General features: G+C 38.0%; 1 protein-coding gene across 5 annotated transcripts in view; it reads right to left on the reverse strand.

The window, feature by feature from the left end:
- MAST4 (microtubule associated serine/threonine kinase family member 4) overlaps window positions 1–26053 on the reverse strand; it is a 414954-nt gene that overhangs the window by 67595 nt on the left and 321306 nt on the right. For 3 of the 5 annotated variants that reach the window (XM_054032192.1, XM_054032196.1, XM_054032194.1), the window contains 6 exons: window positions 18015–18084; window positions 15137–15157; window positions 14372–14450; window positions 9063–9220; window positions 5357–5432; window positions 3236–3445 (listed from right to left, as the gene is read on the reverse strand). In XM_054032192.1, the coding sequence (XP_053888167.1) occupies window positions 3236–3445; window positions 5357–5432; window positions 9063–9220; window positions 14372–14450; window positions 15137–15157; window positions 18015–18084 (614 nt within the window). The remainder of the gene's footprint in view (window positions 1–3235; window positions 3446–5356; window positions 5433–9062; window positions 9221–14371; window positions 14451–15136; window positions 15158–18014; window positions 18085–26053) is intronic. The other 2 variants (XM_054032193.1, XM_054032195.1) reach the window with 1 other exon arrangement.

Here is a 26053-nt window from a genome sequence, read left to right on the forward strand (position 1 = left end):
TTAAAAACTCCTACATTAAATATACCAGTCAAGAAAGCATGTTAATATGATGACCACAAATACAATCAGTGGTATTAAATATAGTTTGTAACTACAGTGTTAATTTCCATTTGAAATCCTTGCAGTATAGCTCAGACAGTCAAAATTTCTACAACATGGAACAGGGTACCTTCAATTCATATAGCAGATATAGTACTATATCTGATTTTCACTCATATGGCTTCAAGGTGAATCAGTATTTTTTGTCAAAAATTATTAGAATGAGTTGTGAATGAGAAACTAAAAAACGTGTATTACAGCTGTGTCATTTAGTATTCTACAGTAAAAACTGAGTCAACATTTCTATATGAAATCAGGATTTTTAGAGTGAAATCTCTTGCTTCTCTGAAATCAAACCAGACTAATGCTTTGTGACATGACTGGCCAACCCAAATGATTCGAACAAGTTAAAACATTTCTAGTTACATAGTGGCTAAAGCCTAACCTGAGTACATTTTACAGTGATCTAATCAACTCCAGCCCCTCCCCTAATACCATTGTTATTAAAAATGACATTATGTAAGAGATTTTTATAACGTAGCTTAAGCTTTTGAAACAGCCAACTTATTATATTTAAAATAGCACTAATGAGCATGCACAGTAATTCATTTTCAGAAAGCCTGCTGTAATAGCAAAGATTCTCTTTTCATTTGCATAAGACTTACCATTTTTACACTAACCTCAAGGCAAAATTAGTGCAAGTCTATGATAGTATCAAAATAAAGGTTATTGCATTTTCAGATGGATGGGGTATTCTTTGTTTTTACCAACATATTCCTGTGTAATGTTATAGCTACGGTTTTACAACAGAGGCTGCTGCATTTCACCATGAAATGATGTCTATTTCTACAGTTTTCTCTATATCAGTTTTTTGTGTATTTTAGGATCCCTTGGAATAAAAGATACTACAACATATATAATAAACATTAGCAGCATCCATGTGGTATGGAAACTGATTTCCTATGATTAAATGATGGCCATGAAATTCTAAAATGACTACACTTAGATGTACAAATATAATGAAACTATGCTAATCCATGCATATAGGAACCGAGTACAGGTATGTGCAGTAAAGGAAGCAAATGGGAAATTGAGTTCTGCAAAGAATAAGAAGATGAAAGGAGAATAATGATGTTAAAGAATCTGTACAAAAGAAAATATGTTTCTGGAGAACTTAAAAGAGAATTTTCACAAGGGTCTGAATTACATTTCAAATTTCTTTCAAACTTTCTTGTCAAGCAACAAAGAATAGACTTTATGATACCTAATGAATGCAAAAGAAGCCATATGTTCTTTCTTCTGGCTGAAAGATATTGATGGTCCTTTGCTCATATATCAAAAAGGCATTTCTTTGCTTCAAATAATAGAAGCTGCAGGATAAATTCCAAATCTCATCTACTGCTTCTTCTGTGCTATGTGCCATATTCAAGCATCATACAAAGAAAATTCAAACTAAAACCTTACAATTTTAATATAAAAGTAGTTTATGTATTTGCAACTGCAAAAATCCATGGAAATACTAAGCTAAATAGCAATCCCATGCTTAATACAATAATTAAAAACAACACAGTGGAAGAAAATGTAATCTAATTGTGAAGTTTCAAAGAAAACTGAACAAACTTCACTGCAATGCTCCTACCATTAACTTTGAGAAAATACTAATGAGAGGCAAACATTCATATTCTATATGCTGCCAGCTACATTCACGAGGAAAATGTTAATGGACTGAGCGTACTTCTGTTCTAATCACTGGCCAAAATAAAAGTAATATTGCACACTTTCGCATCTAGGTAGGTAGGGATCTACACAGAAGATTCCATATAACTGAAAGAAGGGTGAGATAGGAAAGCATTCAACTCAACTTGTCCTTAGCACTACAAAAATGTCAGTTAAATCAAGCTGCTCAAACCTCAGGGGACTCTTTCCCTGGTTATGCAAAGCAACCACAAGGTGCCAAGTAGCAGTAGGAGCCACAGCTTTCCACTGAATGTCACAGTTGGGAGCTGACAACAAATGCATCCTAAGAAACCCAAAGTATGTTCCCACAGCTCAGTTCTACATCAGGCAAATTCCCTTAGAATTATTTTATGTTTTTAGCTTTTGACGAATATTGTAAAATTCACCCAGATAATAGTGATAATACTTTGAAAAGAAATAGGTTTACAAATGAAGTAACACACTTGCACACAAAGAAATGGTGCATTGTTGTCCAGTTTTTGCAGTGTTTTTTTGGAGGGGGCAGGGAGAATAGGGGAAAGTACAAAAGGAAATTTGTTACCAGCAGAAAGTAGTGTAAGAGAAGTGTATTTTTGAAATAACCTAATCAGGTTTTACCCCAAAACCAGCATAGTCTGGAAACAGGCAAACTATTAACATACAGGCTGACATTTTTGTGTATTTAAAATAAAAGCAAAACAAAACAATAAAATCTTAACAAAATCTCGCTTGGTATATTTCACTGTATTGAATCCACTTGTCTACCAGATTGGCTCTGGGGCACACTATACCATCAGTCCATATGCACAACTGCCAGACAATGGATCAAGGACATAACATTGTCCTTTGTTTTTTAAAAAAAAGGTATATTTATATATTTGATGAGCTTCATGTCACAGCACAAGTCCTATTTGCTCACTTGGGCTTCAGATTTCTCTTATCAATTGATTATTTTAAGAAGATTCTTATTAATGTTTTTATGCTGAAGTCAATTTGTTTTTTATTACTAAGGTTGGTTTTTGAGACGTAAGGAGACATTACAAACTTCTAAATAAATAAATAACCTGCTGCTAATGAAAGACTAAGGATTGCTGTCTGCTTCCTCAACCTCTGCTAGAAATTAGGAAGCTATGTAATCTGAAAGGCGTATTTATCCACAATAGATGCAAGTAGGGGGTCGCTTCATTGTGGGGTGCATATACACACCGACATAGGCAATTTATAACTTGCAATGTATTACAAAATGTTACTGAGTCTAAAAATCTTTATAATCCATTTATCCTTGAGTCATACCCCATAAGACCCTATGGTTCTTGTACAGGTCATTTAATTGAATAAGCCCACTATGAATTTACACTACATTGGCATCTATTTGAGTAGAGCAGCCATAATTATTTCACAGCAACTAATGTTAAACAAACATATTTGAACAATTTTTTTAACAAGAGATAATTATCTTTGCACAGTGCATGGTTCATACCTCCTGTAGCAATTTGTCTAATTTGTGCTGTAATTCAAAGAAGTATCGTGACGTGATGAGGCCCTGATGGGATTTATCCAAGCAATCTCGAGCCAGCTCAATGATCTGATGGTGGGTAAAGCTGAGCACTCCATCTGCCAGGGGAAGAACGTTATCAGGAGAATGGTTGGTGATAATATCCTGAAGCCGTTCTTCCATCTGAGCTGTGGCCTATAAAAAAAATATATTGATAGATTTAATCAGTATTTTCTGAAACTCTATTACCACTCCAAAACAATATTTTTATTGGTTAAATAAATTTCTGAATAGCTTAAAAATTTCTTCTAACACTACATATGAAAATGGGTGATCATGAAAGTGAACAACCAATAAACACTGATTTGCCAGGCTAGAGAATGGGCAAACACACTCCATTTCCCCACATTATTCTACTAATGCTGACCAGCAATTCCCCTCCTGTTATTCTACTCTGTGCCTCTTTAATGGGGACTGCCAGTCATGCTAAGTTGTGTGGCAGTTTCTTGATGTGCACAAAATAAAAGAACACTATAACGTTAGCTTTTACTACAGAGCCAAAACAAAATATGAACTCTGGGGAAGGGGAGGGCTACTTTTTTTTTTTTAAAATTAATCTTCATATACTGCAAGACATAATAGTTTTCTATCATTTATATTTGTTGTATCAAGAAAATATTATATAGAATAATGGTGAATATTTCCAGGGGAATATCCTTTTTAGAGAGTTAGTGCCAGATTTTTAAAGATATTTAGGCACCTAACTCCCACTGAAATCCATGGTACTTAGGCACCTAAATACCTTTAAAAATCTGAACCTTGCTGACTAAACCATAAGGCATTAAAGTACATACAGCATTAAAGCACATAAATTCAGCTGGTATTTCTGTTGCCATGTATAACTATATCTTTTTTTCCTGCTGAACCATAATATATAAGCAATCTTTTTAACAATACCACATACACTAGAACTTCAGAGTTATGAACACCTCAGGAATGGAAGTTGTTCATAACTCTGAAATGTTTGTAACTCTGAACAAAACGTTATGGTTGTTCTTTCAAATATTTACAACTTAACATCGACGTAATATAGTTTGAAACTTTACCATGCAGAAGAAAAATGCTGCTGTCCCTTTATTTTAGAATAGTTTATGTTTAATTCAGTACCAAACAATGTTTGCTCCTTTTTTTTTTTTTTTTTTTTGTCTCTGCTGCTGCCTGATTGTGTACTTCTCGTTTCAAATGGAGTGTGTGGTTGACTTGTCAGTTCGTAACTCTGGTGTTCATAACTCTGAGGTTCTATCTCATTCTTATCTCACCATTCAGTTGAATGGTGCAGTTCATGCCTCAGTTACAGTTTAATCTCTTTGCAAACTCAGGCAGAAGTCTCTGAAGGAGTTAACCTTCAAAACATGAAGTGAGTGTCTCTTTGCAATGATAACAGCTTTCCAGCTTTCCTTATTTTTTTGTTATATGAAATCAGACTCCAGAGAACCACACAGGGATCTGCCAATGCCCCCACCGATTCACCTGCCCCTTGGGTCAGTTTTGTTCCTCATCTTTGAGATGAGGCAATAGCCTTCCATTGCTTAGCATCCAATAGCCAAGCACTTCCAGCAGTTCACTGATTTTCACAATTAAAAAAAAAACCAAAAAAACCAAAAAACAACCAATAGATAATGAACCTTCGGGAAACAAGAGAAATATCAGAAAGGGATTTGGAACATGCGTTTCTGGATCCTACACAAGCTTCTGAGTGAAGAACACATTTTCTTTTTGTTTGCAAAGTTCAAACTAATTGAATACCTAGTTACAGCAACTGTAAAACTACGAACAATTGTATGGTACCTTTCCAGACAATCATCAACGCATATTACCAGCATGATTTATTTCAAAATCAGTTCAGCAGCTTTGCTAAATGAATGTCCAGTTCTCAGCAGGGATTTTATTTTATTGTGATTTTATCTTTCTAATAAGGGTTTGGTGATGCTTTATGAAAGCCATTACTGGCTTAGATCATTAGTTCCCATAACAAAAACATCATTTATTTAAAACCTATGCTGCCTGTTAGTTTAGATACTGGGTATCTTAAATATAATTCATTACCTTTGGGAACCTTTCTTTGTAGACATGGTTCATCATAATTATTTCATGGTCACAGCAGGCGGGAGAACGTCCAGGGCTGCAAGTAAAGCAAATCATCCCTTTAAACTTGTCTCAGCATGAATTAAAAGAAGTTTTTATATTTCTATACAATCTGCTTGCATCAAAAGACACTGTAGCCTTCATTAGACAGGTATATTTGCTAACCAACTATAAAATCAGTCCCTTTCGACTACATACTGGCAGGGCCTAAAGCTGCCTTGAAGTGTTGGGCCTGTTACTGCCAACAACGCAACTTCTTTAGTTTATAGCTATATTTTAGAGTGCAGAGTGCATTTACTATGTTCATGATGCCAATTCTTCCTCAGACAGGGCACGGAAGTATATTTTTAATCTTAAATAACCAAAGCAAAACAGCTACTTATTCATAAATTCCAAGGCCAGAAATAACCATTTTGATAATCTAGTCTGACCTCCTATATGACACAGCCCATAGAACTTCCCCAAAGTAATGCCTAGAACACAGCTTTCAGAAAAAAAAACACTTGATCTTGATTTAAAAATTGCCAGTGATGAAGAATCCACCACAACAATTGGTAAATTGTTCCAACTGCTAATTACTCTCATTATTAAAAAATTAAGCCTTATTTCTACTCTGAAAATTGTCTAGCTTCAACTTCCAGCCATTGGATTGTGTTACACCTTTCTCTCCTAGATTGAAGACCCCATATTTTTTCTCTATGTAGATACTTACACAATGTAATCAGGTCACCCTTAACATTCTCTTTGTTAAGCTAAATAGACTAAGCTCCTTGACTCTATCACTACAAGGCATGTCTTCTAATCCTTTTATCATTCTCCTGGCTCTTCTCTGAACTCTCTCCAATTTATCAACATCCTTCTTGAATTGTGGGCATAAAAAACTGGATGCAGTATTCCAGCACCAGTTGCAGTATTCCAGCAGCCGTGCTACACAGGTAAAATAACTTCTACACTGGTAAAATAACCTCTACACTCCTACTTGAGATTCCCCTGTTTACGCATCCTAGGATCGCATTAGCCATTTTGGCCACAGTGTTGCACTGACTAGCAGCTCATGTTCAGCTGATTATCCCTCAGGACCTGCCAAATCTTTTTCAAAGTCACTGCTTCCCAGGATAGTGTCCTCCTAGTGCAATGCTGTAAGTATGGCTTATATTCTTTGTTCCCTGATGTATACATTTAGTAAAATACATATTGTTTGCTTGCGTCCAGTTTACCAACCAGTCCAGATTGCTTTGTATCTATGAACTGTCCTAATTTTTTGTGTCATCTGAAAATGTTTCAGCGATGATTCTACATTTTCTTCTAGATCTTTGATAAAAATGTTAAAAAGCACAGGGCCAGGAATCAATCCTTGCTCAAACACACCCGCTCAATGACAGTTTCCCGTTCACAATTACGTTTTGAGACCTGTCAACTAAGCCAGATTTTAATCTCTTTAATGTATACCATGTTAATTTTACATTGCTCTTGGTGTTTAACCAAAATGTTGTGTGGTACAAAGTCAAACGCCTTACAGAAGTCTAAGTGTATTACAGGTCTGTCTCCTCTTACGCTGGGGTTACGTTCCACGGTCAGCACATAAAGCGAAAACCGCGTATAGTCAAAATTACATTGAGTTGAATGGTGGGCGGAATCGCCTGCACTACACGCACAGTATTAAAATTGTTATTTTTCTCTTTTTGTTTTTGCCGACTGCGTAAAACTGAAATCGCGCATGTTAAATGCGCATAAGATGAGACAGACCTGTACATCAACACTATTACCTTTATCAATCAAACTTGTGATTTCATTAAAAAAAAAAAAAGATATCAAGGTACTTTGATAGGATCTATTTTCCATAAATCCACATTGATTGGAATTAAATATATTAACCTCTTTCATTCTTTATTAGTCAAGTCCCATATCAACCACTCATTAGGCAAACTGGCCTCAACTAAATGGGCTGGCCAATCAATGGGTGTTTGTGGCTACCTTAGCCCATTTAGGATGGATATAGAACAGCAATGCAGCAGTCTGAAACTGTGATTCCTGAACTGCAAACCCCAAGAAATCAAAAATCAGAGAAAAACAATAAAATAAACCCAACAGATCTATTTCCAACTTGAAATGCAAATAAACGTGTAGCCAATACACATATACAGTGCCAAATATTTGCACTGTGCTACCTATGCCGGTAGCATTATACCCTTAAAGGAGCAGGAGATTTACAGGAAAATAGCCTGAGGTGACCAACACTTGGTACCTCATCTGATATGGAGGCAGTGATGTGGCAGGGTCTGAAGCAGTTCTCCCATATCAATTAACCCCCCTCAAAGAAATTGCTTACTTGGCTGGGATGTGATCTGGCTACACAACCACTTTAGGTCTCACATAAATATGTACAGAAAGAGAAAGAGGAAGGAGTTCTTCAGCACACCAAATTTTAAAAAAATATAGTATACATGGTATTTTTAGATATTATAGCATAATAAAAAGGAGATCTTTTGGTTTGTTCAAAAGGACAAAAAATGAGGACTGAAATTTGCTTTAACATATCAAGGTGTTAGAAACTTCAACTATTACGGCCAACCCAAGCAAATTACCTATTTGCATAAATAAAACAACATATTAAGTACTTAAGTTCAGTACACCACTTAACTAGCGCATTAACATCTCTGAAAGCACTTTGGCTATTATTGTCTGGTGTGACCGTGCCTGTTTCATAAACTAAACTAGGAATTGTTTATTTTTCTAAACTGGAAAATAAAGTGGTAGAGAGAGAGAAGACTGTACTGGTAGGTGAAGAATGTTTTCCATGTGTAACCTTTTAAAGAACAAAAAAACCCATCTCATCTTACTTCTCAGTAATTACTCTATTTATTCCACAGCTCTACAGATTATATAGGTAGCAACTTAATTTAGTCAGGCAATCTACACAGAATTCTAAATAAAGAATAATCGTGAAAAAACTGAGCTAAAATATATTGCACTAAAGTTATAAATTCTGACAGTTTTGCTACCTGCAACATTGATTTTAATTCTGAAGTGACTAAGTACTATTTTTTTAGTCCTACAAAAATTAGAGATATTGCCTTTTTGCATTCTCCAAATAGTACAGTATATAGTACTTTGATAGGTAAGAACTGATCTACTAATAAAGTGTATCTTGCACAGATTTCCGGAGTATAGGAAATAGGATGGGCTTGGTCTCAGGGGAGCAAGAAATTCAAATGCTTTGTAGCTAAGCATAATAAATTCTTCCCGCACCCCCCTGTATAACTTTCTGACACACTTTTCTATTTCTTTTATACTAAGGACACCTAGAATATAAATAATATTTTCAATTATTCTTGCAAATATAGGCTTGAATCCTATGAACACTTGCACACAGAAGTAGAATAAAAGCCATCATCACAGTTTAAGTGGCCAGAAGTTACTAGTTTTGTTCCATTAAAATCTAAATTACAATGTCAATGAGAGAATTAACCAATAAGGAGGACCTAAAGTAACAATTTATTAAATGGAGTTTGGTTCAGCCTAAGACACAATCAACACTGACTTTTAAAACATTTCAGGAATCATTAAAATATCACAAATTGGTTAATGCCCCAAATTTATAGAACCATGATGCTCTAGCAGTATACTGATTCAGATTTAGCCACTATTTCCAGACAGCTGAACTCACCTGAGACTTCTGGATCGAGGGCGCATTGGTGTGGTCCTGCATCTGTTATCACTGGCAATGCTTTCAGTGGTACAGAAATGTTTAGACAAAAAATGTAGTTCATCAGGTGTTGGTTGGTATGGTAACTGGTGTAACTTCTCTTGGGAGGAACAGGATGACTGCAAAGAGCAGGACAGAACATTAGTTAATATCATAGCCAAAAGCCATTTCCAAGATTATATTCATTGTAGATACAGAGACCACTTATATTGGGAACGATAGCTATCTTTTCCTATATTCACTTAACAATTTGTGGAGCAAAATAAGTAAAATACAAACATTTAACTACATATGCTAGATATATAGTAAATATAAATATAGTTCAGATTAAAATTAAAAATACAGCCACAGACATAGTGACTGTACTTAAAGTTGCTTTAATTTTGAAAGATTCTCCTGCCTTGAGAGCACTTCCCTATACTTAACATGAGAAAGAATGCTGGAAATAATAATATACATCAAAATAGAAGAAACTTTTAAAATGGAGTCTGCTAAATATTCATTATTTCCATAGTATAAGATACATATTAATGGCATGATAGTCTATGATTTACTGCCACAAAATAAAACCCGGAATTTTACATACGGCAGTAACAAATGTGTTTGGATACCCTACATTTTTTGGTGCACATCACTTGTTAAAAACATATTATTTTGATTCTAGGAAGCCATTATCAACATTTCTAATATTGTTTATCAATTATTACCTGAATTCTCTCTGAAAATATTTTACATACCATTTTTGACAAAACTTGTACATCTAAACTGAAATGTAAGAACTTCATATAGCAATGAAGACTAAATAAATAAATTCCAGGGAATATAAAAAGTAAAGATACATTGTCAAACCATCCTCTTAGTTTAGAAATACAAGATTCAAAACTCTCTCAAGATCTGAAGTTTTTCATACTTTATCATTTCTTAAGTTACAAGCAAAAGGTGCACAGAATAAACAAGAACAAATACAGATGACAGCTATGCTACACGTTCATACATGTTGCATCTAGACATGCAAAATGTTTGCATTGAATCTTGAATCTGCTCCAGTGAAATTGAATTTGAGGTTCCTATTCCTTGCCAGTTTGAGGGGAAGACGTCTATAGAGTGGCAAAACTCCATGAATGCTACTGGGACATGCTCTCTCTACTCAGCCAGCTGACATCCTTCCCTACACACTCCCTGCAGATCCTCAAGACCTGGGGATCCACAATTCCTTATTGTCTGTCTTCCCACTGCCTCCTGGGCTTACTGGCCTCTCACAAGTCTGGCTATTTCCCCCTCATCTTCTATGTTTTGTAGGCCAAGAGGCAGGGCTTCTGTATCCCCTCAATCCCAAGGATTTTCTGCATAGGCTCTACTAAGTTGCCATGTACAGTTAGCACTCCATGATGCTAAGCATAGTGGATAGCTATCCAACTTTCAGAACTTCCTGGTAACAATGCTAGAAGGTGAACATCCCTAATTGCTAGCATGTAGTTGCTAGGAAACTCAAAAACGTTTACTATACTTATCTGACCTAGATCTCATGGAGCACTATCCTCCTATGCATCTTCAAGAAGAACATCTGCAGGGAAGGGTAAACTCTCTCAGGGCTTGTCTACACTGGAAAATTACATCAAGTTATACTACATTAACTAGCATGATGTAACACTATGGTAGACCCTTCTACACTGAAAGTGTATGACATTGTGTTGGTCAAAAGATGTTCTAGCACAACATAATTTTCCAGTGCTGACTGTCATGCCTGCCTGCATGTGTAAAACTACTTTCTACCTTATTGAAATCAGAACCACCCTCAGAACTGTGGAGGGCAGTTACCCTGCATGGTGCTTTCTCTCAAAACCAACATTTTGGAAAGAACAGCTTGCAAATTCAGAAGATCCAGGGATGGGAGCCATGGAATCGAGACATAACAAAAGTAGGGACAAGGCTACCACCCCCCTTTCCCTATACATCACACAAGGGTTCCAGGTTCTGGTGAAGGCCATTAACTGGGATATGGCAAAGGAAATTTCCTTGAAGGTTTGAATTCAATCCCTTGCAATCCAAACTCTTAGAACAAAACTCTTAATGAACTGAATCTTGAAGACTTTTTTTGAGTAGCTTCAAAACTACTTGAGATTTTACATATCATTTTTACATGTATTATGGTAAGCTATACAATGACCTAAATGCTGTTCACCAATACCATGGAGCAGATCCTCAGCTTGTGTCAACTGTCATACCACCAATAAGACAGAGTCCCCACCCCAAAGAGCTACCAATCTAAGAAGACAAGCAACCGGCAAAGGGTGGGGGCCATGCATTCCCTTGATTAATTTTCCATATACACCTCTACCCCAATAAAACGTGACCGGATATAACACAAATTCGGATATAACGCAGTAAAGCAGTGCTCCGGGGGGGCAGGGCTGCGTACTCCGGCGGATCAAAGCAAGTTCGATATAACGCGGTTTCACCTATAACGCGGTAAGATTTTTTGGCTCCCAAGGACAGCGTTATATTGCGGTAGAGGTATACTCTTCATAGTTTTTGTTGTTGTTGACAGTTTCTGATTTATCTGTTAACTGGCACAGCAAGATCCATCTTCCCAATGACATGGTACAAGGGCTTCCTGCCCTTGAAGCTAGTTTTGCAGATGCACTCATCTCTTACTTAATAGTTGCTGTTTCAGAGCCTGACAAAGTATGTGAAACAAATCAGACCAGCAGCAGTTAAAGTTTTCACTCCTTGATTCAAATCTTAAGTTCACTGTCTTTAGCTTCAATGAATAATGCAAATGAAGCATATCACTTCTGAGAACACCTCTATTTCTTAAAAATCAGCAGTTGTCTCAGCCCTTGCGCAAGCTGCACCAATAGTAGGAACCAGCAGAAAAATCAACCAAACAGAAGAATGTATAAAAATACAGGGATCATTTTTTATACTGCTGGTTGATTCACCAAAATTCACACTTATTTATTAATTATTAATTTATTTACCACTAGGAGGGTGGTAAAGCACTGGAATGGGTTACTAGGGAGGTGGTGGAATCTCCTTCCTTAGAAGTTTTTAAGGTCAGGCTTGACAAAGCCCTGGCTGGGATGATTTAGCTGGGAATTGGTCCTGCCTTGAGCAGGGGGTTGGACTAGATGACCTCCTGAGGTCCCTTCCAACCCTGATATTATATGATTCTATGATATGGCCTATTCATGAACTACCAAGGGACAGCTCACCATACAATCCATTATATAGTTTTAGATATTTAAGGCAATTATGGCAGTGCTAGATGTGTTTCCATAAGGAATACGAAAGATAGTTAAAGTGGATTCATGCATTATTGTCTGTGTAGAACATCATCATGCAAGCGGGAAGGAGAAAACAAGAAACTGAATTAGAATTACAGTTTTTAAATTGTGTATAGTCAAGGAAAAACCTGCATATAACTTGGAAATTAAAATTCTGTTTTGATACGTTCCTGGTGTTTTTCTTCATTCCAGTTTTTGAGTTTGTCTGTTTCTTATCATGGTGATAGAGTTGCTATAGCAATTACTTAGTGGCTGACAAACTCCTTTCTGTCAATATTTTCTAGCGCATTTTCATGGAGCACAGCACATCACTTTTCATCTGAATCCAAAGGGAAGTGAAAGTGGTTAGGGAATTAATCCCAAACATGACAAACTACTTGCTAAAAGCAAGACCTACACCGTGTGTGTGTGTGTGTGTGTGTGTGTGTGTGTGTGTGCGCGTGTGCGTGTGTAGGGGCGCAGTGTGGAGGAAAATCAGTGCTGTTGAGTTATTTTTAAGCTATGCACATTTTCTCAACTTGTTTTGAAGTCAGCAAGACAAGAATAAGTTTAAAGAACAGGAGTACTTGTGGCACCTTAGAGACTAACAAATTTATTAGAACATAAGCTTTCGTGGACTACAGCCCACTTCTTCAGATGCATAAGCTTAACTTTCACAAACCCTTTGTGGAAAAAACAGACTAAGAGCTGATTATTAATGTGCACCTGTCAAATGCTATCAGGGCTTAGTATGGGTAATTGAACTATTTCTCGAGAAAAGATCAACTGTGCATAAGGAAAAAGTAAAGTTACCTGAATGGTTCAAGGAGTGAGTTTAAGAAGGGGACACCAGATGTCTAATAATAATATACATGATTTTACATACACCTCTACCTCAATATAACACTGTCCTTGGGAGCCCAAAAATCTTAACGCATTATAGGTGAAACCGTGTTATATCGAACTTACTTTGATCCACCGGAGTGTGCAGCCCCGCCCCCCCGGAGCACTGCTTTACCGCATTATATCCGAATTCGTGTTATACCGGGTCACGTTATATCAGGGTAGAGGTGTACTATCTCACTAATTGGGACAAGATATGGGCATAATACAGGACTAAAGACATAAAACCATGCGCTGTCAAGCTGGGGCTAGCCAACAGAACTGCTTAGTTGTCAACAAGGAGTCTGGTGGCACCTTAAAGACTAAGGGATTTATTTGGGCATAAGCTTTCGTGAGTAAAAACCTCACTTCTTCGGATGCATAGCTATGCATACGAAGAAGTGAGGTTTTTACTCACGAAAGCTTATGCCCAAATAAATCTGTTAGTCTTTAAGGTGCCACCAGACTCCTTGTTGTTTTTGTAGATACAGACTAACACGGCTACCCCCTGATATAAGACATTGTGCTGCACCAGAATGCTCTCTACATGATAGTGAAAAACATGTGATGTGTAGAAGTGCAGACCCCCTTAACTTACGCTTCCCTCACTAGTGGAAACTCCTCAGTAGTGGAAATGAACCATTACCTATGCCATTCTGCTTTCATGCATTTCCCAATATAGCCAGAATGCATGTTGAGAAGGAAGGGCAAGGGCAAGATTAGCCTGAAATCAAACAGTCTACACTTGTCAATAGTTTTAAGGCAAGATAGTGGCGTAACAAGTACAAAGCTAACGATGCCAACTGTTGTATGTAGCGTACATAATAAAGTTGGCTCTATGCAAAGGGGTATTTAAATAGCCACATCCCATAATAAATATGGGGGTCTCAGTAAATCAAACATAACCTTGCACATTCTTCCACTACTGGGCATAGTTATGCATCACAAATGAAATGCCAGTACTGAAAGTGTAAATACCTTGCTTGTCAGCACATCATTTGATGCACAGCTTATCGGGGGTGACAAAAGGCATATGTTATATTTTATTTCTCATGAGGTGGCCTGTTTAAGCAAATCCTGTATGTAGTTGAAAACTATCTGTAAAATAAAGCTGGCACTTACAGAAACCGTCGAGCTGGGTGTATTTGTACCATAGCCAGAGGAGGGGAGAGAAGCCAAAGACCAGCGGCGTCCATCAGTCCTGTTGTGAAATTGAGGTTAATCCAAAAGAACACTGCAGAATCATTACACAGAAATATCTGGGAAACTATTATTCTGTAGAATTGCATTCCAGAAGGATGATACAATCAGGTTATTCACTAAAGAGTAAACTTTCACAGGGGGTCACGATAAACAAATATTATACAATGTTAATAGTATCAATCAGATGAAATAACTCGAAAGTGAATGAGCTGATCCATAATACTGATCTCTCACTAATACACTCTGACAAAATGAAGACAGGGAATAATTATAGCTTTCAGGTTCAGCAAATGCAAATTAATGAGAAGCAAATAAAAACATGTGACCAATGCACAAACCATGATGCTATGAAATGTAGTGTATCCAACACAATCAACTAAAAGCAAATTATAATGGGAATGGTTATTTCCATTATAAAAAATGAAATCAGTACAAATTATCAGTAGGTTACTATCATTAAGTGGAAAGAACAATTAGACTAGAATTTAAACTCTTAAGAGCTATGAATACATGTGAAAAACTCACATTTTAGTTAAATTACATCTTTGGAGGAGGAAATATTTATAAGCTAGTACAATTCCTAACCCCTGCTGCTTCATGTGGCCCACATACAGACAATATGGAGCTTACACATTCAAATAGACAAATCACAAAACAACTGTTATGGTTTTTGGTTACATTTACCTGTCATTTCGGTGCCCATGACTGGAGTACAATTGTATCAAGTATGTTAAAACACAAGCAAAATAACAAAATGTATAAACATAACAAAATAGGATTTGTTTTTAATAACACAAATCAAGTATTCTGGAAAAAATATTTTAAAAAAGCCATTTAATTTAAGATCAGGTACACTTCTGGTTTTGTGTAGGAAATGTAATTTCATAAAGTAGGGCTTCAGATCTGGAAATCTAAACATTTCGATGCTGCTTCCCCACCCTCCAAAAAAGTCTGTCTCAGAACGTCACCATTATTCATTCTGGGCGAAATTCCAAGGTGTGGCTTCCTACTCAGTGTTTACCCAATCAAACTCTAACTCAAGTCATCGGGATGGATGTGGACTGAGTAAAACGGGAGTAAGGAGCTCATGACGTAGTCCCACAGAACTATAATACAGATGATTGTGTGTATGCTCAGAGTCACACAAGTCTGTGGCAGAGTCACTGACAGCATCGATAAAACCAGGAGCAGAACTCAGGAAACCCTGGCTGTCAGTCCCCCATGTTAACTCTTGACCATGCTGCCTCATGTAAAAAAGTAAATGTTGTAGGTCTGAGTTAGTGTCACAGGGGTGATCGACACTTGCCTACGCTATCCATTTATCATTGAATTTTTTCCACTTTTACATCATCCTAATCCTATCTATTGTATGAGTTCTACCAGGATTAAATACCCAATGAATTGAATAGTACTGTAGAACTAGTGTTGCTCCACACTAAAGAAAACACCCATCAGAACAAAGGGTATGATTTGTGGAGATTTATTCGGTCCATTCATTCACAATGAACAAACACTGAACACACTGGAAAATTTTGCACATATCTCTGTCTCCATGATCTTGTTTTGTAATGTATTAACCCTCTTTTCTCGGAGGTATCGATGAGCATCTTTCCATGGAATGAACAATTCCAAAAGGAGGTTTGTTCCTTTTAGCTCAGATATATAAATTAAATTTGCTTAGTATAGAAAGAAAGACAAGCTGAAAGATGTAAACAGGGGTGTGTTCTGTACATTTTGCAGCTGTGAAGCAGAAATAATTTGTTTCATCAGATTACGTGGGTTGAACATGTTTCCTCCACTAATACACAAAGACCAACTCACTTTTATTACCGTAACATGGTGCATGAATATAACGTTGAGATACATAGTGCCTTTCCCTAAGAAAATGACATACAAATACCGTATGGATCAGAAATTTTTAGGTTAATGTTTCATGTATACAATGCTATCAAGCAAACTTGCTACAAAAATTAAATACGCTGCTCTTCAAGTTCTGAAACTAGATCCTTTACTTTAATCTGCAAAATGGGAATGTCTGGAAATTACTTTCGTTTTCCTAATTCATCTCTTCTCCCTCCTCCTCACCCCCAAAAATTAGTGTTAAATAAAAGATACAGTTTGAAAGGAGAAGAGAATGCAAGACGAAAAGGACTGAATCCAGAATCTGCTATATGGTATTTGTAATAGGGGCTGCCATTACTGCTGAAGTAGTACAATATTATACATCCTAATAGAAAAGATGTACAAGAGCTCCAGGTAAACTGCTTGTGGTATCAGGTATTGTGAACACTGTCATTATAGAAATAAAATGGACTTTTCCTAGTATTTTAGTCTAATTACATGATAAAGCATTTAACGACAGGAATTGTTTGAGATGCTTTTTTAAATGGTGCCAAACACTGTCACGAAATCCTCATCTTAAGTAATGTTCAATTTCTCTCATCGGTTTTTCTCATGAGCTATTTTAGGGGATTTATACATTTATTATAAATATCTCCTCCTTCATGGAAAGATATTTTTATTTGTACACTATTTTACACTGTAAAATACTGATTCAGCTAGTTTTTAAATCACAGTCAAATTAAACATGGGTGACAGCAGATTCTAGTTATATTCCTCCATAAAAATCTCAAAACACAGATTTGTATGAAACACCATCGCATGTGTCAGAAGCTAGAGCTGAGCCACACAAAGCATGTACAAATGAAGCTCTCTCCCCTGGCTTGAACTGTTTTATAAAGAGTCAAAGCCATTTTCTTACACTGGGTATAAGATTTATCCCTGTCTGACAACTGTGTATCTGAAAGTCCTAAAATGAAACAAAAGTTGCACCAAGGAGTGTTCTCTCACTGATGAATAAGGCAGTTATGTGGGTAACTGCAGAGATACTTAATGGATCACTTAAAACACAGCCATCTGATGTAATTTATTTTGTAGACACACTTCGGTCAACATATAAACTCTTTCTACCCCACCAGTCTTAGTGTTAATAAACATTATCTGAGGTAAGTGGAGGAGATTTAAAGTAATATGGAACCACGCTAGCATGAATAGGTAGTCTCCTGTGACAAGTTATCTACTCAGTTTATGGTTAATTTATTAATAATTTACATCAAAACTGTACCAACATTAATTAATTAATCCTCACAACACACCTGCAAGTCAGTAATTGTCTCAATTATACAGCTGGGGAAACTGCTTAGGTCTGTGACTGAAGCTTGCCTATGGTATCAATTTACTATTGAAATGTCTCAGTTTTTTCAAGATCTGAATCTGACTAATTGTATGAGTCCTACCAGGATTAAATGTCCAGTGAAAAGAATTTGACTGAAGATACATATTAGCAAAATTAAATTTTAAAACATACTTTAAAAAGGCACAATTGCATTGTATCAATCACTCAATGTGGTTTTGTGTTGTTTAAGGACTAATATAGTTAATATAAAAATCAAGTAATTCTTAATTACTGACATTTCCATGGATTTTACTAATCAGTCCCTCTGTGCATAGGAACATTTTCCCCACACAAACTGTACTTTATGCATAGCAAACAAACTCTTACCTTCGTGCAAAAGAAAAATGGGCTGAGGCACTGGGAGAGAAATTTCTAGGGCTGTCTTGAGGACTGCTTCCTGTCACGGGGCAAAAATAAAGGAGAAAAAGAAATCAGAAACAAAGCAAATACCTTATATTTCCAGACAGCCTAGAACCAATCTTCAGTACACAGATTAGTCTGTAAGGTTTCTGAAAGAACTGGACTCCCAGTGTAACATCTTAGGGCATGGCTACACTTGCAGATGTAGAGCGCTGTGAGTTAAAACCGCCTTCGTAGAGCGGAGTAGGGAAAGTGCTGCAGTCTGTCCACACTGACAGCTTCAAGCGCACCGGCGTGACCACATTTGCGGCACTTGCGCATTCCTGCAGCCGATTTCACAACAATGACAAGAGTGGCCACTTGACTTAAGAGGATTATGGGACGTTTCCGGAGGCTGATCACAGCGCAGTAACACAACACCTCGTTCACACTGGCATCGCGGTGCTCCAGCAAGGGCACAGCAAACGTTATTCCACTTGCCGCGGTGGAGTACCAGCACTGCTGTAGCTGTGGAGTTAGAGCACTCTACGTGGCTTGCCAGTGTGGATGGGGGGTGAGTAGTGCGCCCAGGGCTCCTTTATTGCTCTGTAACTCCCAAGTGTAGCCAAGCCCTTATTTAAAGTTACATTTCAGTTAAAGAAACTAGTAATGAAGATCAAATTTAACTTCAGATAAAGCCAGTTCACTCCATTTTCAAAAGCACAAATCAATTAATTCAACTTTACAGGAATAATATTTTAGTTTGAAAGAAATACAACTTGAAGCTGGGAAACACACTATTTTTTTAAAGTCATTAAAAATATTTAAAAATATTAGAAATTTTTAGAAATTAGAAAACTCCAGAAAATTACTGCCATAAAAGTATAGTCTTTAAACATATTTTCTCTATAGTTTTTCCTCTTGCCAACTGTACTGTGTATTCCTGTAACTCTCTAAAAGCCAATAGCTACACAAAACAAATGGAACGGAAAATTATCCCCTGTCTGGTTAGACCAAAGGCCTGCTTGGAGAGGTGAAGTCCTTAAGTGATGTGCAGAAGTGATTGCGCATTGTGAACAGGACATCTCCTTTGGGGGCTTGTTACTTTCTCATATTAGACATGCTACCTGCCACTGATCAGAGAGAAAGCTCAATGGCAGCTGTTAAGGGGAAGTTCACCAGTGCTCCAGCTTGCCTTGGTCACTCAGCGTATATTATTAGACCATATGGATTGTCTAAAGGGGAAATGTAAAGGTGACACTTGGAAAAAAAAAAAAAAAGAAGTTCTTTTTAAAGTAGCATTGTCCTATGAGACATATTAAAAAAACCTTCTAAATTAAAGAATAGATTCTGATTGCACTCACTTAAAGAATAAGTAGAAGAGCAACTTATTTACTGTACTGTTGGACACTAAATGAAATCTGCGATTATAATTAGGAGTAAGGAGAGCAAGACTTCTATGTATATACTCAAAGTAAACATATACAGAGGATAAATTGCTATCCAGGTTCAAAAAGAAAACCTAATCCAATAGAGGTGCTGCCTTAATGATTTCAGGAGTGCTAGATTTCTACTGAAATTTTTCAATTAACTTAACCTTGCATATTTTATAGTGATGTCCTCAACAGATGCCATTAATTTTATGACAGACAGTATAATCATCAAGACATTTAGATGGTAAACACTAAGAAATCCATTCTTTTTCGGGAGCAGAATCAGGATGCGTTTTCAGCTACACTGAAATCATATCTTTGCATCTGTTCTTTCCTGAGCCCCAGGAGACAAGAATTCCGCTTTAGCTGGCCAGAACCCCTGACTCTTTGTCCATTTATCTATCACAGCTGAATTAAGTTTTCAACTTTCTCCCCTCCCCCAATACCACAGCTTCTTCATTACTCTTCATATACCTCTGGGGGCCTTGATAATTTCAAGGTGGCAGGGATTTTTGTTCCCTGAGGGGGAAAACATCTAAAACCAGACATTGTGGCATAGATTTTGATCTTTGTTTGGGGGCTAGCACAATTTATTCTTGTCCTGCATGAACTGCAAATACCAAATTACTGAGAGCAACAGTTCATTTAATTTAACAGCTCCTAACTGGATTCCTCTTGCTACAAGGATAGCTTATTAAATAAAGATAAGCTCTTTTTTTTTAATTATAAAGACATGTTGTGCAGATAAAACGTGGCCACTCATTCTAGAAATCACACCAAAAAGAGGGGAGTTGTGTCTGAGAAAACACAGTGGGCTTAGATGAATGAGAAGACAAAGAACCTGTCTTGGCATTTTACAGAGAACAGAAATAGGTAATTTAAAAAATAAACATTGTAGATAAGCACCTTCTGACAGCAAAGGGTTTGAATTATCAGCACAGGAAGTCATTTTATAAATCTAGACTACGGTTTTCCATTGATAACTTTTTAAACACCACATATTTACATTTGTTTACATTACATCTCTCAGCAGCATACTTAATTACCCATCGATCATTTATTCAGAGCATATTCTTAACTTTTTTATGAAAAATAGTACTTTTTCTCCACCTTTGCTTATTTTTTTTAAAATAGGACTATTGCTTTCAGGAGATGCAGAACCTCTACTTCTCTAGCATCACCAGGAGCAGCACAGAACTACCACTCATTACAGATAAAATCAGAAAGATTCAATAAATTCCCTTCATTCAGGAGGAGAGTCAAACTTGACTAATATCAATGAATTTGTAAACTGATTTCTCTAGAAAATAAATTTCAGATTTCCAAGAAACACATTACAAATAATTCCTAAATACCAGTTAAATCATGGGGGTTTATCTAGATATCTGAGTAACAAAATAATTCAAACAGTCAAGACAGCAAATAGGGAAGGAAAAAAACCCAGAGTGACGGGGGTGACTAGTACTGCTGCTGTGGTTTTAAGGTGTGGTATTCCAGAAAAGCAAGACAGATTAGAACTGGAGTCCTATACATGACCTTCATCCCTTACAGCATTCATCCACCCATCTGCAAGTCAATACCTGAGAGACTTTCAAATGAAAACCAGTGCCAGTTAATTCTCTGCCCATATGTGCAGTGCTTGCTTATTATTCAAATCCTGCTGTTCCCAGGGATTTGTTGGCTGTTGTATATTTTAGTCGTAGGTTATTTTATACACTTCTGAGATTACTGCTGATGTTTCTGACCTGATAAAGTAAACCCGACTGGTGACCAGGCGGTAGGTGGGTAATTAACACTATCATCCTCAGGGAGAAGTAACAGAGTGAATAGGTAATCAACATACTAAAACAATACTTTACCTAATGGCAATACACTCAGGGTGCCTCATTTTGCAGGCAGTTATGGTTAGGAAAGCTATATCCAGATTAATTAAATTGTTTGATAGTTTTGTAATTAGCTTCAAGAAATCCTGTGTCTTCACCACAGAGGGAAGAACTGCAAATCTTTCGGAAAGGCATATGTTGTACTCACTATAGATTATTAATGCATTTTTAATAGCTGTCTACTTACAAAATAAAGAGTTTCTGATGCAATGACTTTCTATTAGCACTGAGGGAATTTGAGATTAATGATAATTGCTATTATAAACTCCTGGTGGATCAGAACATTAGCCCCACTTTGAAGCCTTGTTGTCATTTGATGATCTCCTTAAACGACTCTCAGCATTTTAACACCACAGCAATATAACATAACAATAAGTCTAATATGCTTTTGTATGGGTTTACAACCTAGCTATTCAGTCATGAAATCTTGACATAAAACAGACAAGATCCAAGGAGCCATAGAAGGTTGCAGGTCTGGCTTTTGTAATGTAACCAACTGTGCTAGTCAGTGAAACACATAGATGGGCAGCAGAATAGCTTTCAGATAGTTATCCAGGTGCATCCCACCAAGATCTGTGCAGGGGTGAAGAGTGGATTAAACTACCCATGACACCTGCAGATGACTGTCCCCAGTTAGAGTAAGGAAAGGGTTTGCAAACGCTTAAGATCTGGTTGTCTGCTAGTGGGGGCCCTCTCTATTCAGATAAGGGAAATACTAAACATTTTACTAAATGTGTTTGTTATGGTTGGCAGCTGGCTTGCTTCTTGGATATTCCTTGCTCTCGGTCTAGATGACATTGACATCTCTTGGCAGGTTTAGCAGTGTTTGCTTGATGCCATTAGAGATTAACATTGGACAGATATGGTCTACAGAAGTATGGGAAGGTTAGAAGCCCAGGGACCAAAAAAAAAAAAAAAAAAAAAAATCTATCTACAAAGCACATTTATTATTATTTTCTCTAAATTGGAACTAGGTTTCAAGATTACTGATATGTAGAGACAGGTGAAGCCTCCACTAACTGGAAATGCAGAGTTCATGCCATTCAATGTACAAATAGCATTAGAGGCAGCAGCAGTTTAATAAAAAGAAAGTAAATACAGTTAAGCATCAGATGCCATCTTTGTTGCAAAACAGAGGGTGTGGGCATACCAGGGGTAGGGAGAACGTTTGCAAATTTTGACCAACTTAACTAACTCCTTTTAAAAAAGTGGTTACAATTTTAAATGGATTTAGATAGTGTTAGGACAATTTATCATTTAAAACTTTCCCCCCCTTTCCCATATACATTATTCCCTAAGGCATTGCAAGACTCTTTTGAAAACTGATTGCATGGCAGGATCCAGTCCTTCCTAGAGCAAAATGAGTAAAAAGTCTCTTCTGGTTGCAGTTAAGGAATTGCCATTACTGTATACAAATGGCAATAGTTAAAATTAATAAACAAAATAAACTGTATTGCTTTCTTTCTGTAGATGTCACTCTTTTAAAATAACAGATTCAGAACCCTGACTTCTTATCTGTGACTTCCGGCATCTTCATACTTCACTGAAAATTAACTCATTGCTGTTTTCATTAATTCACAAACCTGATCATTTTACAACTCACTTTACAACACAGATATAAAAACTATGTTTTGCCAATAGAGCACACTTAGGGTATGTATTCACTAGCTACGTTAAAGTGCTGCCACGGCAGCACTTTAACGTGTCTGTGTAATCGTGGCTCGTGTAGTCGTACCCGCCCATGAGGGGAGTAGCTCCCAGCACTGGTGCACTGTCTACACTGCCACTTTACAGTGAAAAAACACCCCCCAAAGCGCTGCAAGTTTCAGCGCTGTAAAGTGGCAGTGTAGACAAGGCCTACGTGTGCTTCACCATAAATAAGAAAATTAAGCTACATTCGTTAAAATAAAGAAGCAAAGTCCACAATTTATAAAATTGGGTGCTTGAAGTTAGGCACCTAAGCCCATATTCAGGCAACAAAATTAAAGTGACTTGATTTTCAGGGGATCTAGAAGAACACTCACAGAAAGGAATATTTCTGAAAATCAAGCCATTTGAAATTAGGTGCCTACCTTCACACCTAAATTTTCAAATTATGTTGGAAGTACATTTTGTGGAGCAATATCCTTGATTTTAAATTCCTTTGTTTGCACAAAAATTCTCAGAATTCAACTGGGTCCCCAGCCAGTTTGAATGAAGAAAGTTCTACTGGTTCGTCTCATGTTCAGTTTAGAAATGTCAAATAGTAACTTCATGAAAGTGTCTGGAAATGATAACCTCCTGTGTGATGATTTGGGGATCTGTCTGTACAACTTCTGAATTCTGGTTGGTGGGTGACATGGCGTATTACTATGAGAACTGCAGTATCATGAATGCTTTTTGTCACCACCATATCTCAAGAGCTTTTAAATATGTTTTCCTCAGACTGAGGACAATGGGAAAGTACTTAATTTTAAACAGTGCTTTGACCACAATACTTATGCAAAAGCAGGGCATGCAGAGAGGGGGAAGGAGAGCAGTGGAAAGTTATCAAAAGACAGAACAAAGAAAGCCAGGTGTTGGACAGGAAACACAAACTAGGGAGATGCACAGGAACAAGAAAAACTGGGCAGGAGAGAGAAGGAAAGCAAGAAAGGAGACTCCACAAGGGACCCACCCAGGCAAACAGCCCTGCCTTCCTGTTTGTCTACCTGAACCCTGATAGTCCCCCAAGGTCCCTCAAGAAACAAGCGAGCTAGCAAGGGGCATTGCAGTTAGGATTAGGGTTGGCAACTTTCTAATCACACAAAACCCACACCCCTTCTGTGCCCCTTCTCCAAGGCCCTGTCCCCACTCGTTCCGTCCCCCCTCTCTCTCTCACTCTTCCCCACTCTCACTAGGTTGTGGTTGGGGTGCGGGAGGGGGTATGGGCTCTGGGCTGGGGGTGTAGACTCTGGGGTGGGGCTGGGGATGAGGAGTTTGGGAGGGGACTCCGGGTTGGGGCCGGGAGTTGGGGTGCAGGGCGGGTGAGAGCTCCAGCTGGGGTTGGGGCTGGCGAGGTTTGGGGTGCAGGAGGGGGCTCTGGGCTGGGACAGGAGGTTGGGTGCGGGAGGGGGTGCAGGGTCCCGGCAGCACTTACTGTCAGTCCAAGGAAGCGGCCACCAAGTTCCTGCAGCCTCTAAGGCACATGGGCAGCCAGGCGGCTCTGCCGTGGTTTCCGGCCAATGGGAGCTGCGGAGCCGGCACTCGGGGCAGTGCGTGGAGCCTCCCACTCCCTGGCCACCCCAGCGCCTAGGGACCTGGTGGCTGCTTCCAGGAGGAGCGCAGAGCCAGAGCAAGCAGACAGCCTGCCTTAGCCCCGGGCCCCCACTGCGCTGCCAACCGGACTTTTAATGGCCCGGTCGGCGGTGCCAACCAGAGCTGCCAGGGTCCTTTTCAAACGGGTGTTCTGGTCGAAAACGAGATGCCTGGCAACCCTAGTTAGGATATTTATCCTTTTCTCTGTCATCTTTGCTCTCTTGTGCTTTATAGTACGATTAAGAGCAATAATGCGTTAAACTCTGCGCAAAGTGTGTGTTATATTCTTCGCAATTACCACATGCCTCCTGAGACTGTTAAACTCTAAACCAGAAGGTTCACACCTTGGGGTGCAGTTCTGGGAGAGGATGTGTTTCTGTATGGGGGTGCGGGGGAGGGGAAGGTGAGCATTGAACCTGGGGCTAGATATCTGGACAGTGGGTTGCAGCTCTCATGGTGTAAGACACAGGATCTGCACTCCTGAGAGTGTGCCTAGGGATCCCAAGATTGGGGCAGTGGCTGGACTCTGTTCAGGCCCCAGAGACTTGAAACACCCAGGGACCCAGTGACTGGATCCTTCACAGCAGCCCCAGTGGGTGGCTGTGAGGGGGGGCCTTGACTAGGGTCTGTGACAGCCTGAGTGCTAGTGCCATGAAAGGGTAGTACCACAGTACCACCAATCAGCACTAGTGACATATTACCTACATAGTGTTAGAGAAAGTTTAAACGAAAAGCTATAGAAATCTCTCTGTGCTACTAGCTAGATAACATACTATAAGCACTGGGAGAACTAAAAGTAGAAATCAACTTTCTTCATTATTCCTGACATTCACCAATCTTTACTCAGCATCACGCTGATATGCGACATCCATCCAGAGTAATAAAAAAGGGTCAATGAAAAGCTAAAACAATCTCAAGAATCTATTACGAGACATCGCAGAAGATTTTGTGTCAATGCTATACAGCATTTTATGGAATTGTACCCAAACTCCAAAATAACTGTTCTATGCAATTTGACTGCAACTGAAGCACCTCCTTAACTGCCCTACGATACTAAAACTGGCCTGGTTACAGTTACCCCCAAATTCCACATGTGACATCTAACCTGTGCCTTGTCAATTATTCCTTTGAAAGCCTTAGGCATCAAGTTGACTTCTGTACACGAGCACTACATTCTCCAAAAATATGTATCTAAAAATGTCAGTGCTCATGGGATGTCAGCTATTTACACAGCCAATCAGTCACAGAGATCTTTTCCCTCCTCAATGATGGAGTAAAGGAGATGAGAAAGCTCTATTGATACTCGAAGCTTATCAAAGTGTTCACATTTAAAACACTTTTTCTAGATTTTTTTCATAACATCCGATACACAATCTAAATAGGTCCAAAAAGAAAGCAAAACTTCTGTATATGTCAGGCATAAAAAAATCTAAAG

Source organism: Malaclemys terrapin, chromosome 6 (assembly GCF_027887155.1).
Source record: "Malaclemys terrapin pileata isolate rMalTer1 chromosome 6, rMalTer1.hap1, whole genome shotgun sequence".
NCBI lineage: Eukaryota > Metazoa > Chordata > Testudines > Emydidae > Malaclemys > Malaclemys terrapin.